General features: G+C 37.4%; 1 protein-coding gene across 1 annotated transcript; it reads right to left on the reverse strand.

The window, feature by feature from the left end:
* Nucleotides 1-11066: 11066 nt before the first annotated feature.
* Nucleotides 11067-12897, reverse strand: LOC101018223 (putative SNURF-like protein). Its single transcript, XM_021932423.2, is given in 2 exon segments — nt 11067-12540; nt 12543-12897. Coding segments are annotated over 2 exon segments (411 nt in total). The 5' UTR covers nt 12754-12897; the 3' UTR covers nt 11067-12340.
* Nucleotides 12898-13910: the final 1013 nt, after the last annotated feature.

Consider the following 13910-nt stretch of genomic DNA (forward strand, 5'->3'; position numbering starts at 1 on the left):
AAATGGAGAACAAAAAAAGCTGGGTTGCAATACTAGTCTCTGATAAAACAGACTTTAAACCATCAAAGATCAAAAGAGACAAAGAAGGCCATTACATAATGGTAAAGGATCAATTCAACAGAAGAGCTAACTATCCTAAATATATATGCACCCAATACAGAGCACCTTAGATTCATAAAGCAAGTCCTTAGAGACTTACAAAGAGATTCTAGACTCCCATACAATAATAATGGGAGACTTCAACACTCCACTGTCAACATTAGACAGATCAACGGTAGACAGAAAGCTAACAAGGATATCCAGGAATTGAACTCCATCTCTGCAGCAAGCAGACCTAATAGACATCTATAGAACTCTCCACCCCAAATCAACAGAATATACATTCTTCTCAGCACCACATCGTACTTATTCCAAAATTGACCACGTAATTCAAAGTAAAGCACTCCTCAAAGCAAAATGTGTACAAGAACAGAAATTATAACAAACTGTCCCTCAGACCACAGTGCAATCAAACTAGAACTCAGGACGGGCAAAACTCAATCAAAACCTACCAACTACATGGAAACTGGAACAACCTGCTCCTGAATGATCACTGGGTACATAATGAAATGAAGGCAGAAATAAAGCGATGTTCTTTGAAACCAATGAGAACAAAGATACAACATACCAGAATCTCTTGGACATTTAAAGCAGTGTGTAGAGGGGAAATTTATAGCACTAAATGCCCACAAGAGAAAGCAGGAAAGATCTAAAATTGACACTCTAACATCGCGAATTAAAAGAACTAGAGAAGCAAGAGCAAACATTATCTGAAAGCCAGCAGAAGGCTAGAAATAACTAAGATCAGAGCAGAACCGAAGGAGATAGAGACACAGAAAGAACCATTCAAAAATCAACAATGAATCCAGGAGTTGGTTTTTGAAAGATCAACAAAATTGGACAGACCATCAGCAAGACTAATAAAGAAGAAAGAGAGAAGAACTCCCAAATTCTACCACTAGCAATGAGGATATCACCACCGACCCCACAGAAATACAAACTACCATCAGAGAATACTCATAAACACCTCTACGCAAATAAACTGGAAAATCTAGGAAGAAATGGATAATTTCCTGACACTTACACTCTTCCAAGACTAAACCAGGAAGAAGCTGAATCCCTGAATAGACCAATAGCAGGCTCTTGAAATTGAGGCAACACCACAGCCTACCAACCAAAAAGTCCAGGACCAGATGGATTCACAGCTGAATTCCTACCAGAGGTACAAGGAGGAGTTGGTACCCATTCCCTTCTGAAACTATTCCAATCAATAGAAAAAAAGAGGAATCCTCCTAATTCATTTTATGAGGCCAACATCATCCTGATACCAAAGCCTGGCAGAGATACAACAAAAAGAGAATTTTAGACCAATATCCCTGATGAACATCGATGCAAAAATCCTCAATAAAATAATACTGGCAAACCGGATTCAGCAACACATCAAAAAGCTTGGTCCACCATGATCAAGTGGGCTTCATCCCTGGATACGCTGGTTCAACATTCGCAACCAATAAACATAATCCAGCATATAAACAGAACCAAAGACAAGAACCACATGATTATTTCAATAGATGCAGAAAAGGCTTTGACAAAATTCAACAGCTCCTTCATGCTAAAAACGGCCAATAAATTCGGGTATTGATGGAACGCACTCAAAAATAATAAGAGCTATTTATGACAAACCCACAGCCAATATCATACTGAATGGGCAAAACTGAAAAAATTCCCTTGAAAACTGGCATAAGATAGATGCCTCTGTCACTAATTCTATTCAACATAGTGTTGGAAGTTCTGGCTAGGCAATCAGGCAAGAGAAAGAAATCAAGGGTATTCGAAGTTAGGAAAAGAAGAAGTCAAATTGTCCCTCTTGCAGACACATGATTGTATATTTAGAAAACCCCATTGTCTCAGCCTAAAATCTCTTAAGCTGATAAGCAACTCTCCAGCAAAAGTCTCAGGATACAAAATTAATGTGCAAAATCACAAGCATTCTTATACACCAGTAACAGACAAACAGAGAGCCAAATCATGAATGAACTTCCATTCACAATTGCTTCAAAGAGAATCAAATACCTAGGAATCCAACTTACAAGGATGTCAAGGACCCTTCAAGGAGAACTACAAACCACTGCTCACTGAAATAAAAGAGGACACAAACAAATGGAAGAACATACCATGCCTGGCGGATGGGAAGAATCAATAGATCAGTGGAAAATGGCCATACTGCCCAAGGTAATTTATAGATTCAATGCCATCCCCATCAAGCTACCAATGAGTTTCTTCACAGAATTGGAAAAACTGCTTTAAAGTTCATATGAACCAAAAGAGCCTGCATCTCCAAGACAATCCTAAGTCAAAAAGAACAAAAGCTGGAGGCATCACGCTACCTGACTTCAACCATACTACAAGGCTACAGTAACCAAAACAGCATGGTACTGGTACCAAAACAGAGATATAGACTAATGGAACAGAACAGAGTCCTCAGAAATAATACCACACATCTACAGCCATCTGATCTTGACAAACCTGAGAGAAAACAGGAAAATGGGGAATGATTCCCTATTTTAATAAATGGTGCTGGGAAAATTATTAGCCATAAGTAGAAAGCTGGAAACTGATCCTTTCCTTACTCCTCTTATACCTAGTAATTAATTCAGTATGATTAGAGGACTTAAATGTTAGGATCTAATACCATAAAAATCCTAGAGGAAACCCCAGGGTAGTACCATTCAGGACATAGGCATGGGCAAAGACTTCATGTCTAAAACACCAAAAGTAACGGGCAGCAAAGCCGCCAAATTGACAGATGTGGGATCTAATTAAACTAAAGCATTTCTGCACAGCAAAAGAAACTACCATCAGAGTGAACAGGCAACCTACAGAATGGGAGAAAATTTTGTAATCTACTCATCTGACAAAGGGCTAATATCCAGAACCTACAAAAAAAAAAAGAACTCAAAACAAATTTACAAGAAAAAACAAACAACCCCATCAAAAAGTGGGCAAAGGATATGAATAGACATTTCTCAAAAAGAAGACATACATTCATACAGCCAACAAACACATGAAAAAAATGCTCATCATCACTGGCCATCAAGGAGAAATGCAAATCAAACCACAATGAGATACCCATCTCACACCAGTTAGAATGCATGATCATTAAAAAGTCAGGAAAACAACAGGTGCTGGAGAGGATGGGAGAAATAGGAACACTTTTTACACTGTTGGTGGATTGTAAACTAGTTCAACCATTGTGGAAAACAGTATGATGATTCCTCAAGGATCTAGAACTGATGTACCATATGACTCCAGCTTATCCCATTAATGGGTATATACCCAAAGGATTATAAATTATGCTGCTCTAAAGACATGCAATAATGATGTTTATTGCAGCACTATTCACAATAGCAAAGACTTGAATCAACCCAAATGTCCATCAGTGACAGATTGGATTAAGAAAATGTGGCACATATACACCATGGAATACTATGCAGCCATAAAAAAGGATGAGCTTGTGTCCTTTGTAGGGACATGGATGCAGCTGGAATCCATCATTCTTAGCAACCATCACAAGAACAGAAAACCAAACACCGATACCCTCACTCATAGGTGGGAACTGAACAATGAGATCACTTGGACTCAGGAAGGGAACATCACACACCGGGCCTATCATGGGGAGGGGGAGGGCTGAGGATTGCATTGGGAGTTATACCTGATGTAAATGACGAGTTGATGGGTGCAGTGACCAACAAGGCAATAAGCATAACATATGTAACAATCCTGCACATTATGCACATGTATCTCTGCTAACCCATAGTATAATAAATAATAAATAAATTTAAAAAAAAAAAAAAAAAAGAAAACAAAACAAAACAAAACAAAACAAAAAAACAATGCTGTGGTACATTCATATCATGGAATGCTACTACTCAGAAATAAAAAGAAACAAACTATTGATAGACCAAGAACTTGGACAAATCCCCGGGAAATTTTACTGATTGGAAAACAACAATATCAAAAGGTTGAAGAATATATGATTCAATTTATACAACATTTTTGAAATGACAGAATTTCAGAAATGGAGGAAAGATTAGTGGTTGCCAGGGGTCAGGGTTGGGGGAGAGAACACCAAGAGGCAGATATATGTGGTTATAAAAGGGCAACAGGAAAGATATTTGTGTTGTTGGAACTGTTCAGTGTTTTGAGTTTGTGGTGGATACATAAACCTGCACGAGAGAGAAAAAAAAAACGTATAGAACTAAGTGCACACTAATGAGTACCAGTAAAAGTGGGGAAACCTGAATAACGTTGGTGGATTGTATCAACGTTAGTATCCTGGTTCTGATATTATACTATTATATAACTATATACATTATAGTTTTCCATAATGTTACCAATCAGGTAAAGTGGGAAAAGTGAACAAGTGAACTTTCTGTATTATTTCTGAACTGCACGTGAATCTTTAGTTATCTCAGTGAAAATTTCAATTAAACACGTTACTACAGAAGTCTAGAGAACAGATGAGGAAATTTGACTTTGGTAAAACAAGATGCAGGATAATTTGTACAGTATGTTCTCATTTATTATTTGAACAGATGCATATCTACATAATTGTATATTGGCATGGGAAATTGCTGGAAGGAAACATAAGAAATTGTTGAAGTAGTAACCTTTGGAAAGTCGCAAGTGGGAGGAGACTCACTTCAAAAAATATGCCCTTTTGTGTAACTTGATTTTCTTAAACCATGTGCATGTACTACTTGTGTTAATTTATATTTTAAAACACATAGAAATAGAATATCTTAGGTAAAATATAAACTTTAATGCTTTACAATATGAATTTTTATCTTCAATGCTATCATAATTACTACAGAAGTAAAGGACTCTATAAGAAATATCTCACAGGGTGCAAACAGATTTGCTGGTGTCTTTGTGAAACTGCCTTTGCAAAAATTGTAGCAGTGAGAAAATCATGACAGTGAAAGAGATCTGATCTAACCAACCCCCATCTTACCTTTAACCTCCAACCTGCACTTAGTGATGCTTGGGCTTGAGCCAAGCTAACTTTGGGAGAAATTTACTTTATAGTTTAAATCATATTAGCCCTTCTCTAAAACTAAACCGCCTTTGTAAAACTAATGAAAAACCACCAAGTTAGGAGAATGAGAGGAGCCTGAATTCTGTTAATATGCAGACATAAATGATAAACAGACATTATCCTGGAAGTCAGAAGATTTGTGACTTCCTCAATTACTCATGTAGATAACATCACTATTCTGGAGCCTAAGATTGGCCTTTTGTGATGTTTTTTCAGACTTTTGCATTTCTGATGATAGGATGGCTTCACCTGGATCTGCCAACCAGTCCTGTAGCCCCCAACCAGAAGTGAACTGAGAGGAGGACCATTTTCCACACGCTATGATTGCATCCCCAATCAATCAGCAGCATCTGTTCCCTAGCCACTGCTCTCCCTGCCAAACTACCTTTGAAAAACCCTAGCCTCTAAATTTTCAAGAAGGCTGATTTGAGTAATAATATAACTGTGGTATTCTGTTTAGCCAACTCTATTTGTGTAAACTCTTTATTGCAGTTTTCCTGTCTTGATAAATCAGGTCTATCAGGGCAATGGGCAAGAAGGACCCATTGGGTAGTTACAATTGGAGGAATAAATTTTCCTCAAAAAATAATTCCCATTGCCCTGACACTACAAACCCCCAGACTCCAGGCAACAGTCAATGGTAATTTTTCGAAAATAGGGTTCCTAGGGCCCTGTGTTTTGATGCCAAATATTATGACGGAAACAAATTCTTTGTGCTTGTGTTTTGTCATTTATACTGTCTCATTGATTACATTGTAAATATGTGCATGGAAACAGGCGTATATAATTTTACAGTTAGAAGCCTCCTAATGCTTGGTTGTAAATATCAATAATATTGACAGCAGTAGGTGGTGAATACTTTCTACAGCGTACCCGCAGAAAAGAGAGGAACTGATGTCAGATAATATAAATCAGCTGGGCCTAATTCAGAGCGCATCAGAATTCCCGAAAAGACTTGATACATTTTGACTAAATGAGAAACAGCTAGGGAACAGGTCTTCGGTACAATTAATTAATACATAGATTCTCTGAGACCTTTTGAGCTGAATGTAAGCCTTAGCCACATACAGAGGAAAGACTGCACAAACAAGAGAGTCTGTAAACAGCAAAGGTAGTAGGTCACACGTAGATTACCCAGGGCCAATGTGATTTTGAAAATGTTCATTTTTTTTTTTTACACTGATGAGAGATGTCTGATAAATCAATCAATCACCCCCACAGCAACATTTTTATCGTAAAACCTATCTATAGAGTTTGAGGTTTCAGTGAGCCATAATCACACCACCGCATTCCAGCCTGGGCAACAAGAGTGAGATCTTGACTCCATTTAAAAAAATTATCTGTTTATCCCTTCATTTTTATTTTTACATCCTGTTTCACATCCTAGGAGGGAGTTGACAAGCAGTTGTCTTGCTCTAACAGCTTTTGAAACAACTGTACAACAAGAAAATGACCCAATTATAAAAAATAGGCAGAAGACCTGAATAGAAATTATTCAAAAGAAGGCATACAAATGGCCAACAGGTATATTAAAAAATGTTCATCATCACTGATCATCAGGAAAATGCAAATTAAAACCACAATGAGCTATCACCTTGCATCTGTTAAAAATGGCTATTATCAAAAAGATAAAAGATATGTGTTGTTGAGGATGCAGAGAAAAGAGAACCCTGGTGCACTCTTGGGAATAAATTATGGAAATTACAGCCATTATGAAAAACAGTATGAAGGTTCCTCAAAAATTGAAAAATAGAACTATTATATCATCCAGCAATACCGCTTCTGGGTATATATCCATAGGAAATGAAATCAGCATGTGAAATTGACATCTGCACTCCCATGTTCATTGCAGCACTATTTACAATAGCCAAGACATGGAATCACCCTAAGCGTCCATCAACAGATAAACAAATAAAGAAAATGTGTTATATATGCACAATGGAATACTATTCAGCCTTAAAAAAGCAGGCATTTGTGACAAGAAGACATTATGTTAAATGAGATAAATAAAGGAATAAAAAGAAAAACATTGCATGACCTCACTTATATGTGGAATCTTATAAAGGTTAAATTCATAGAAGCAGAGAATAGAATAATTGTTGGCAGGAGTTGGGAGACAAGGATAGGGAGACAGATGTTAGTCAAAGGGTACTAAGTTTCACTTAGATAGGAGGAATTAGTTCTGGAGATCTATGGTATACCCTGGTAAATATAGTCATTAATAATGTATACTTGAAAATTGCTAAGACAGATCTTAAACGTTATCAACCCAAAGAAAATTACAAGAATGTGAGGTGATGGATATGTTAATTAGCTTGATTTGAGCATTTCACAAAGAATGTGTATCTCAAAATACGCTGTTGTACACCATAAATATTTAATTATTTTATTTGTCAATTATACCTTAATAAAGCTGGGAAAACAAACAAACACATACCCTGGGCCCGTGACTCCCTCTTCCACAGACATCAAGGGCTGAACAGCATTAGTTTTCAGTACTCCTCCACCACCTTGGTTTTGTTAAGTGGTCACAGTTATGTTTAATCTTGAATGGCTACCATACTCCGCCTAGTAACACTTGAGACTTATTCCAGAGACCTTTGCACATGTAAATAAAAACTCCTGATCTTGGTTTAATTCAACCTCACAACATGTAGTTCTAGAAGAGCATTTCTTATAAGTTGGTTTTTAATTGAAGCTGGTCTCCAGGTAGGCCCCAAGAGTTAAGGTAAGATGCCAACCCCCTACATCCACTCTGATGTCTGACTTGCAGAAGAACTCTTAATGGAGCTGGGTGACTGACTGGTGAGTGACTTGAGAAAACAGATGTGTTTTGACTGAGCAAGTCCTGATAACCATGTGTTTGATATTGTTTTTCACAATATACTCCTCTCCTCTCCAGGGTATTGCCAATCTATCAGGATAGCTTCACTTAGAAGACTTGCAGGCATCTCAGACTCACCATATTCCAAAACGAATTTAGGATTTTCCTTCCAAAACTTAAGATTCCCCCTCATCCCCTGTAATTTCAACTCCAAATTCTTGATCTCCCCATTCCCATACAATGAAGAAACCTTGTGGATAATCCCTCCACAATGTCCTTTAATACCCTTTTTTCTATTCCGATTGCCAATGCCTTAAGTCATTTACTTATCATCACTGACACAAATTGGTGCAAAAGATTCTTTTGTTCCCACTCTCACTCTTTCTAGAAATAATGATAATAATAGTTACAATAGAGTTCTTCCTGTATGCTGGGTATTTTCTAAGAGCTTTATATTCATTACTTTGCTTAATTTTTATAACCATTCCATAAGTGCCATTATTGTTGACGTATTACTGATGAGGAAACTGAGGCAGAGAGAAGTGAAGAAACTTGTCCAGGTTTACACATATACAGTGAGTGCCCAAGTTAATCTGTACTGCAGTGATTCTCATGCTTTATGGAACGTAAGAGTCATGGGGGAGAAGGTATGTTAAAATACAGATTCCTAGCCTCTACCCTTTGACACTCACTGATGCAATAGGTCAGGAGTTTGACTGGTGATCTGCATTATCCAAACACCACTGATTCTGATGGAGGTGTACCAAGGAGTACACTATGAGAAACACTGGTCTACAACTTTCAGAGTAAAATTACTAAAACCACAAATCTCATATATTTACTACCTGCTTTAAAACCTGCTGATATCCCTATTGCTTTTAGGATAAAGTCCAAATTCTTTGGTATGGCATACAAAACCCTCCACAAAGCAGCTTCTGACAATCTCTACAACCTTATTTTCAACCTCTCCTCCCCATACCACACTTCTTACAATTCCTTAGCTATTCTTTAATATATTCATTTACCTAACCACCATTGGCAGAGTTTTTACTCATACTTGGCACTATACTAGAGGTGGAGATACAGCCAAAAAGATAGGGCACCTGCCCTTGAGAAACTTCGTCCAGGAGAGAGTAATTTTAAAGGGTCATATACAAAATACAACAAAAACAGAGGATAAGGAACACTGAAGTCCACCTGGGAGTCAACAAAGGTGTCATTGTGGAAGTAGCATTTAAGCTGACACTTAAAGGATGAAGAGAAGTTTACCAGGTAGACAAATAGAGGAAATAGTAGTGTAGGTAGAGAGATACAGCATGTATAGAAGTATAGAAATACATACTCCAGTATCTATATATAGTTCTGTAATTCTAGAATGAAATTGTAAAAGAGTGAGAGAGTAGTTCTCACAGTTGAAGCTAGAGACCTATCTACCAAGGGATACAGAAATCTAAGATGGCCCCCAAATTCCCAGTGTTAACTACACTGATTTTGCTCTGAATATAATAGGATATAACTCCAGTGTTTAGGTTACTAATCAACCGACTTTGAGTTCATAAAAAGGGAGATGATACTGTGTGAGCTCTTAAATGAGTATTAAGAAGTAAGAGATGTACTCCTGGCTAGCAAGATAGCAAATAGCAAATAGCAAATAACCATGTTGTGAACTACCTATGGGAAGCATGTGGCAAGGAACTAGCTGTGGTCTCTAGATACTGAGGATGCTCTCCAGCAAACAGCAATAAAATGAGACCCTCAATCTTACAAATGCAAGAAAATGAATACTTCCAACAACTTGAATGAGTGTGGAAGAGGACCCCAAGCCTTCTATGAGAATTGTAGCCCTGGTCCACACCTTAATTTCAGCCTGTTGAGACCCAGAGAAGAGGACTCAGTTAACCTGAACCTGAGCTGTCCCATGAAAACGCTGAGATTATACATTTGTATTGTTTTAAAGTGTTACATCTGTGGCAATTTGCTATATGACAACAGAAAACTAGCACATATACCATGCAAAAGAATTTAGATTTTGCCCATAGGTGATTGGGAAATAGTGAAGGATACTGAGCAGGATAATGACATTATATACATGTTAGAAATCTGAGCAGTATAGAGAATGAATGGTAGAAACTGAAGAGGAAAGTCCAGGTATTGCTCCTTTTCTTGCTCTACTTTGGGGAGCATGTTCCACAGTGGTTGTGCCCCCTCTGTTGTTCCTGATAGCCCCTGCCTATATGATCTCAGCTCCTACCAGTAATCCCCACCATAGTTTTAGGTACCACTGGGCAGCTGCAGTTTCAGAGATCTGATAACACTAAGCACATTTGTTGTCTTTAGTTCCTGGTAGGCAGGTAGTAGCTAATCTCTGGGTTACCTTATGGCTGCTGTTTGGGTTTCCCAGCAATTTAATCACATATTATGCCAATTACCTTCTTTAAATTCCCTATGTCTGCAATTTCTGGAGTAGTATCTCTTTCTCGACTAGAGTCTCACTGATACAGGTGGCAAATTGACAAATATGGGTGATTGATCACATGTAAGGGAGAATATGAAGGATCTCAGATGACTTCTGAATTTGAGAAACCAATTGGAGGATGATGTCGTTCACCCCAAGAGGGAAACATAGAAAGGGGAAGAAATGTGATGGGAGGAGGCCTGAATTGTTTTCAGCATGTTTAATTTGATGTGTCTGTGGGACATCCAAAATAAAGATGTCCAGTAGGAATTTGGATAGATGAGCCTGTAAGCTCCATGAAACCAGAAATTGATATTGTCTTATTCTAAGCTACTTGTTACTTTTATGTTCTCATCTCATACTGCTACTGCCCTTTTCACTCCGTTACAGTCACACTGGCCTCCTTAATGGTTTTCAAACACAACAGGCATAGTCTCATTTCAAGACTCTTGCCCTTGTTTATTCCTCTGCCTCTAGCACTCGTTCCCTAGATATCTGCCTGAATCACTCCCTCAACTCCTTTAGGCCTATGCTTATATGTTCATCTTCTCTATGAGCCTAGTATCCTCTGACCACTTTATTTTAGATTGGACCCTCCAAAGCACAACTTTATCTCCCCAATTACTGCTTAAGTTTTCTCTGTAGAACTTATCACCATCTGGCACATTGCATATTTGATTGTTTACTGTACATTTTCCCCACTAGAATGTGAGCTCTATGGGGAAGAATTGTTTTGTTTACTGCTGGATCCTCAGTGCCTAAAATAATGTTGTATGAATTCGTTTGAATGAATGAATGAGATGTGTATCCCCAAAGGTGGTATGGGTGGTATGGGCCAATTTCTAAATTGATTTAGAAATCATCAATCTAAAGACATAAGAGTGGATAAGAGTACCTGCAAAATATCGGTAGATTGAGAAGAAGGGAGTGCCGAAGATAGAAACCTGGGAAACATTAATATTTAGGATCCTTTAAAAGATGAGAAACCAGAAAAAGAGCTGAGAAAGAGCCAGAAAGGGAGAGAAAGGAAACACACAAATAGAGAGTGGTATATCAGAAACCAAGTCTAGAAAGGAGAAGTTGGTCAAAAGTGACAAATGATGCAACCGGGTCAAGTATGAGTGACTGAAGATGATCTCTTGAACTTAGAAACTAGAAGGACATTGATGGCTTTGGTGGGAGCAGTTAACTCTAAGTGGCGAGTCAGAAGGCAGATTGCTGTGAATTCAGTGGTGGAAGATAAAGGATTCTGTATGTGGATAATTCTTTCAGGAAGATTAGTTGTGAAGGAAAAAAATGCAATGGTATTTGGGGGTTATGGAAGGAGTCTCTAAAATTAGGAATGATTTAGGCATTTTGATATTTATGAGTAGGAAGAGTCAACATGGAAAGTGGGTCAGAAGATATAAAAGAGGGGAAAAGGGAGGACTCATCAATGGGGAAGGCAACAGGGTGCAAGAGACATATTTGCACACAGGAGCATAAAGTTCAGAGTTATTCCTGATGATCTTTATTTTGTCACTGACCTAGGAACACGACCAAGTATTGAAGTATGGTCAGATGGGATTTGAGTTTCTGAGGTGAATTCCATTTTGTTTTATATTGTGGTCATTTGGTGTCAATCGAATAGGAAAATTTTAAAAAGAAATTAGCTTAGATTTTCTGTCTTGACTCTTTGTTACGATTTCTGTGAGAGTTCCTTGATTTATGATTCCTATCCAATTCCACTTAGGATTTTTCTTTGTGGATATTTTGCCTCTGCTTGGGAGAAGAGAGGTAAAAATAGGTCACATGGGCAATGAAGTCCTCTGATAGACCGTTTCACCTGTCCTTATGTTTGGCAACATAAATATTCTTCTAGAAAATGAAATATTTTCTCTGAACAGCATCTCTGTATCCAGAAATGTTTATATTATGTATTTACCTAAAGATACAGCTTCCACAGCAACAAAAATAAAAACATGACGAGGGCCTCAAGTCTTTTATTCTTACTTAGGATTTCAAAGTTGCTCATTTCTCTTTTTATTAGGCTATTACTCATTCCTTCCCGAATAAGCAGAAGCAAACAGTAGATGGAGCCTGGTTTTTGCTCGGATTCAGCTTCCTCATTGTTCCAGTACGGCGTTTACCACATCTTGGTGTTTCAGTTATGAAAGCCTGTCTCAGTTTGGCCTGGAAATCCACCACAGGCACTTGCTGCTGCTGAGAATGCCTCAGGTACAGTTGACACTCTTGGTTGCTCAGTGCAGCTGTTCTGTATTTGACTTGAACTTCCACCTCTGGCATGTGCTGTTCTGTAGTCCATCTCAGGTGTAAGTGATCCCTTGCTTGCTCCATTGCCTCACTGACTGGTCCTTAGGCCAAAACATCAGGCATCTCTGACAGCCACTCCACTCTTCATCCAACCTTTTAAGTTCTTCTTGGCAATAGGTTTGGTCTGCTACAAGTCAATCAAAAATGGTCTGAAGCAGTTATCCTACTGTAGGTTTTGTGAGATACCCTTTATTAAATTAATATGCTTTTTTCTACTATTGAAATGAGAAGAGGATTTTTATAATCATAAATGAATACTAAATGTTACCAATTGAAATACTTCTTGAGACAGTATTTTCCTTTTAATCTGATAATATGAAGAACTATAATGATAGAATTTACAGTGTGTCACCATGTTAGTATGTCTAGAATGAAACTTACTTGGTCATGATATGTTATTTTTTTGACATAGTGGTGGATTGATTTCCTAACATTTTATTTAGAACTTTTGCATCTGTTTTCATTTGTGAAATTTGCTTCACTTTTCTTTCCTGTGATATATTTTTCTGGTAAAATAAATGGTTAGTTTTACAACTTTTTTATACTTTCAAACAGTTCAAGTTAGGCAATACTTATGCCTTGGAGATTATTAGAACTCACATATAAAGCCATTTGGGCCTTGTACCTATACCTATTAAGGATATAGGTCTTTGACTAAATTTCAATTTATTTTGTTGCTTATTGTCTATTGGGGTGTTCTATTTTTGACAACTTATGTAGCTTTAATTATCCACTTAATATAGGTTTTAATGTTTTGATTGAAATTGTACATAGCTTTATGCTTTACACTTATACTTAAGACATCTCTTCTGTGCCTGTGGTTATATTCTCTTTTTCATTTAAATGCTGTGATTTCTCTATTTTTTTCTTAGTCAAAATTGCCAAATGTCTGTTCATTTTCCTTTAGTCTTTTTAAAAATCTTGTTTTTTTTTTTCCTTTTAATTTACCTTTACCAGCAAGTCCTGCTCCTTCTACCAATAAAATATATTCTATATCTAATCACTTTGTATCATCCTCAACACTAAAGCCTTAGTAAAAAATATCATAATATCTGGTCTAGGTTATTGCTATCATCTCTGAATTGGTCTTGCTGTTTTTCTCACCCACACCCAATTCGTTTTCTATATTGCATTTGATTGATCATATTAAAATACAAATTATACTTTCAGTAGTTTCCCAT

Source organism: Papio anubis, chromosome X (assembly GCF_008728515.1).
Source record: "Papio anubis isolate 15944 chromosome X, Panubis1.0, whole genome shotgun sequence".
NCBI lineage: Eukaryota > Metazoa > Chordata > Mammalia > Primates > Cercopithecidae > Papio > Papio anubis.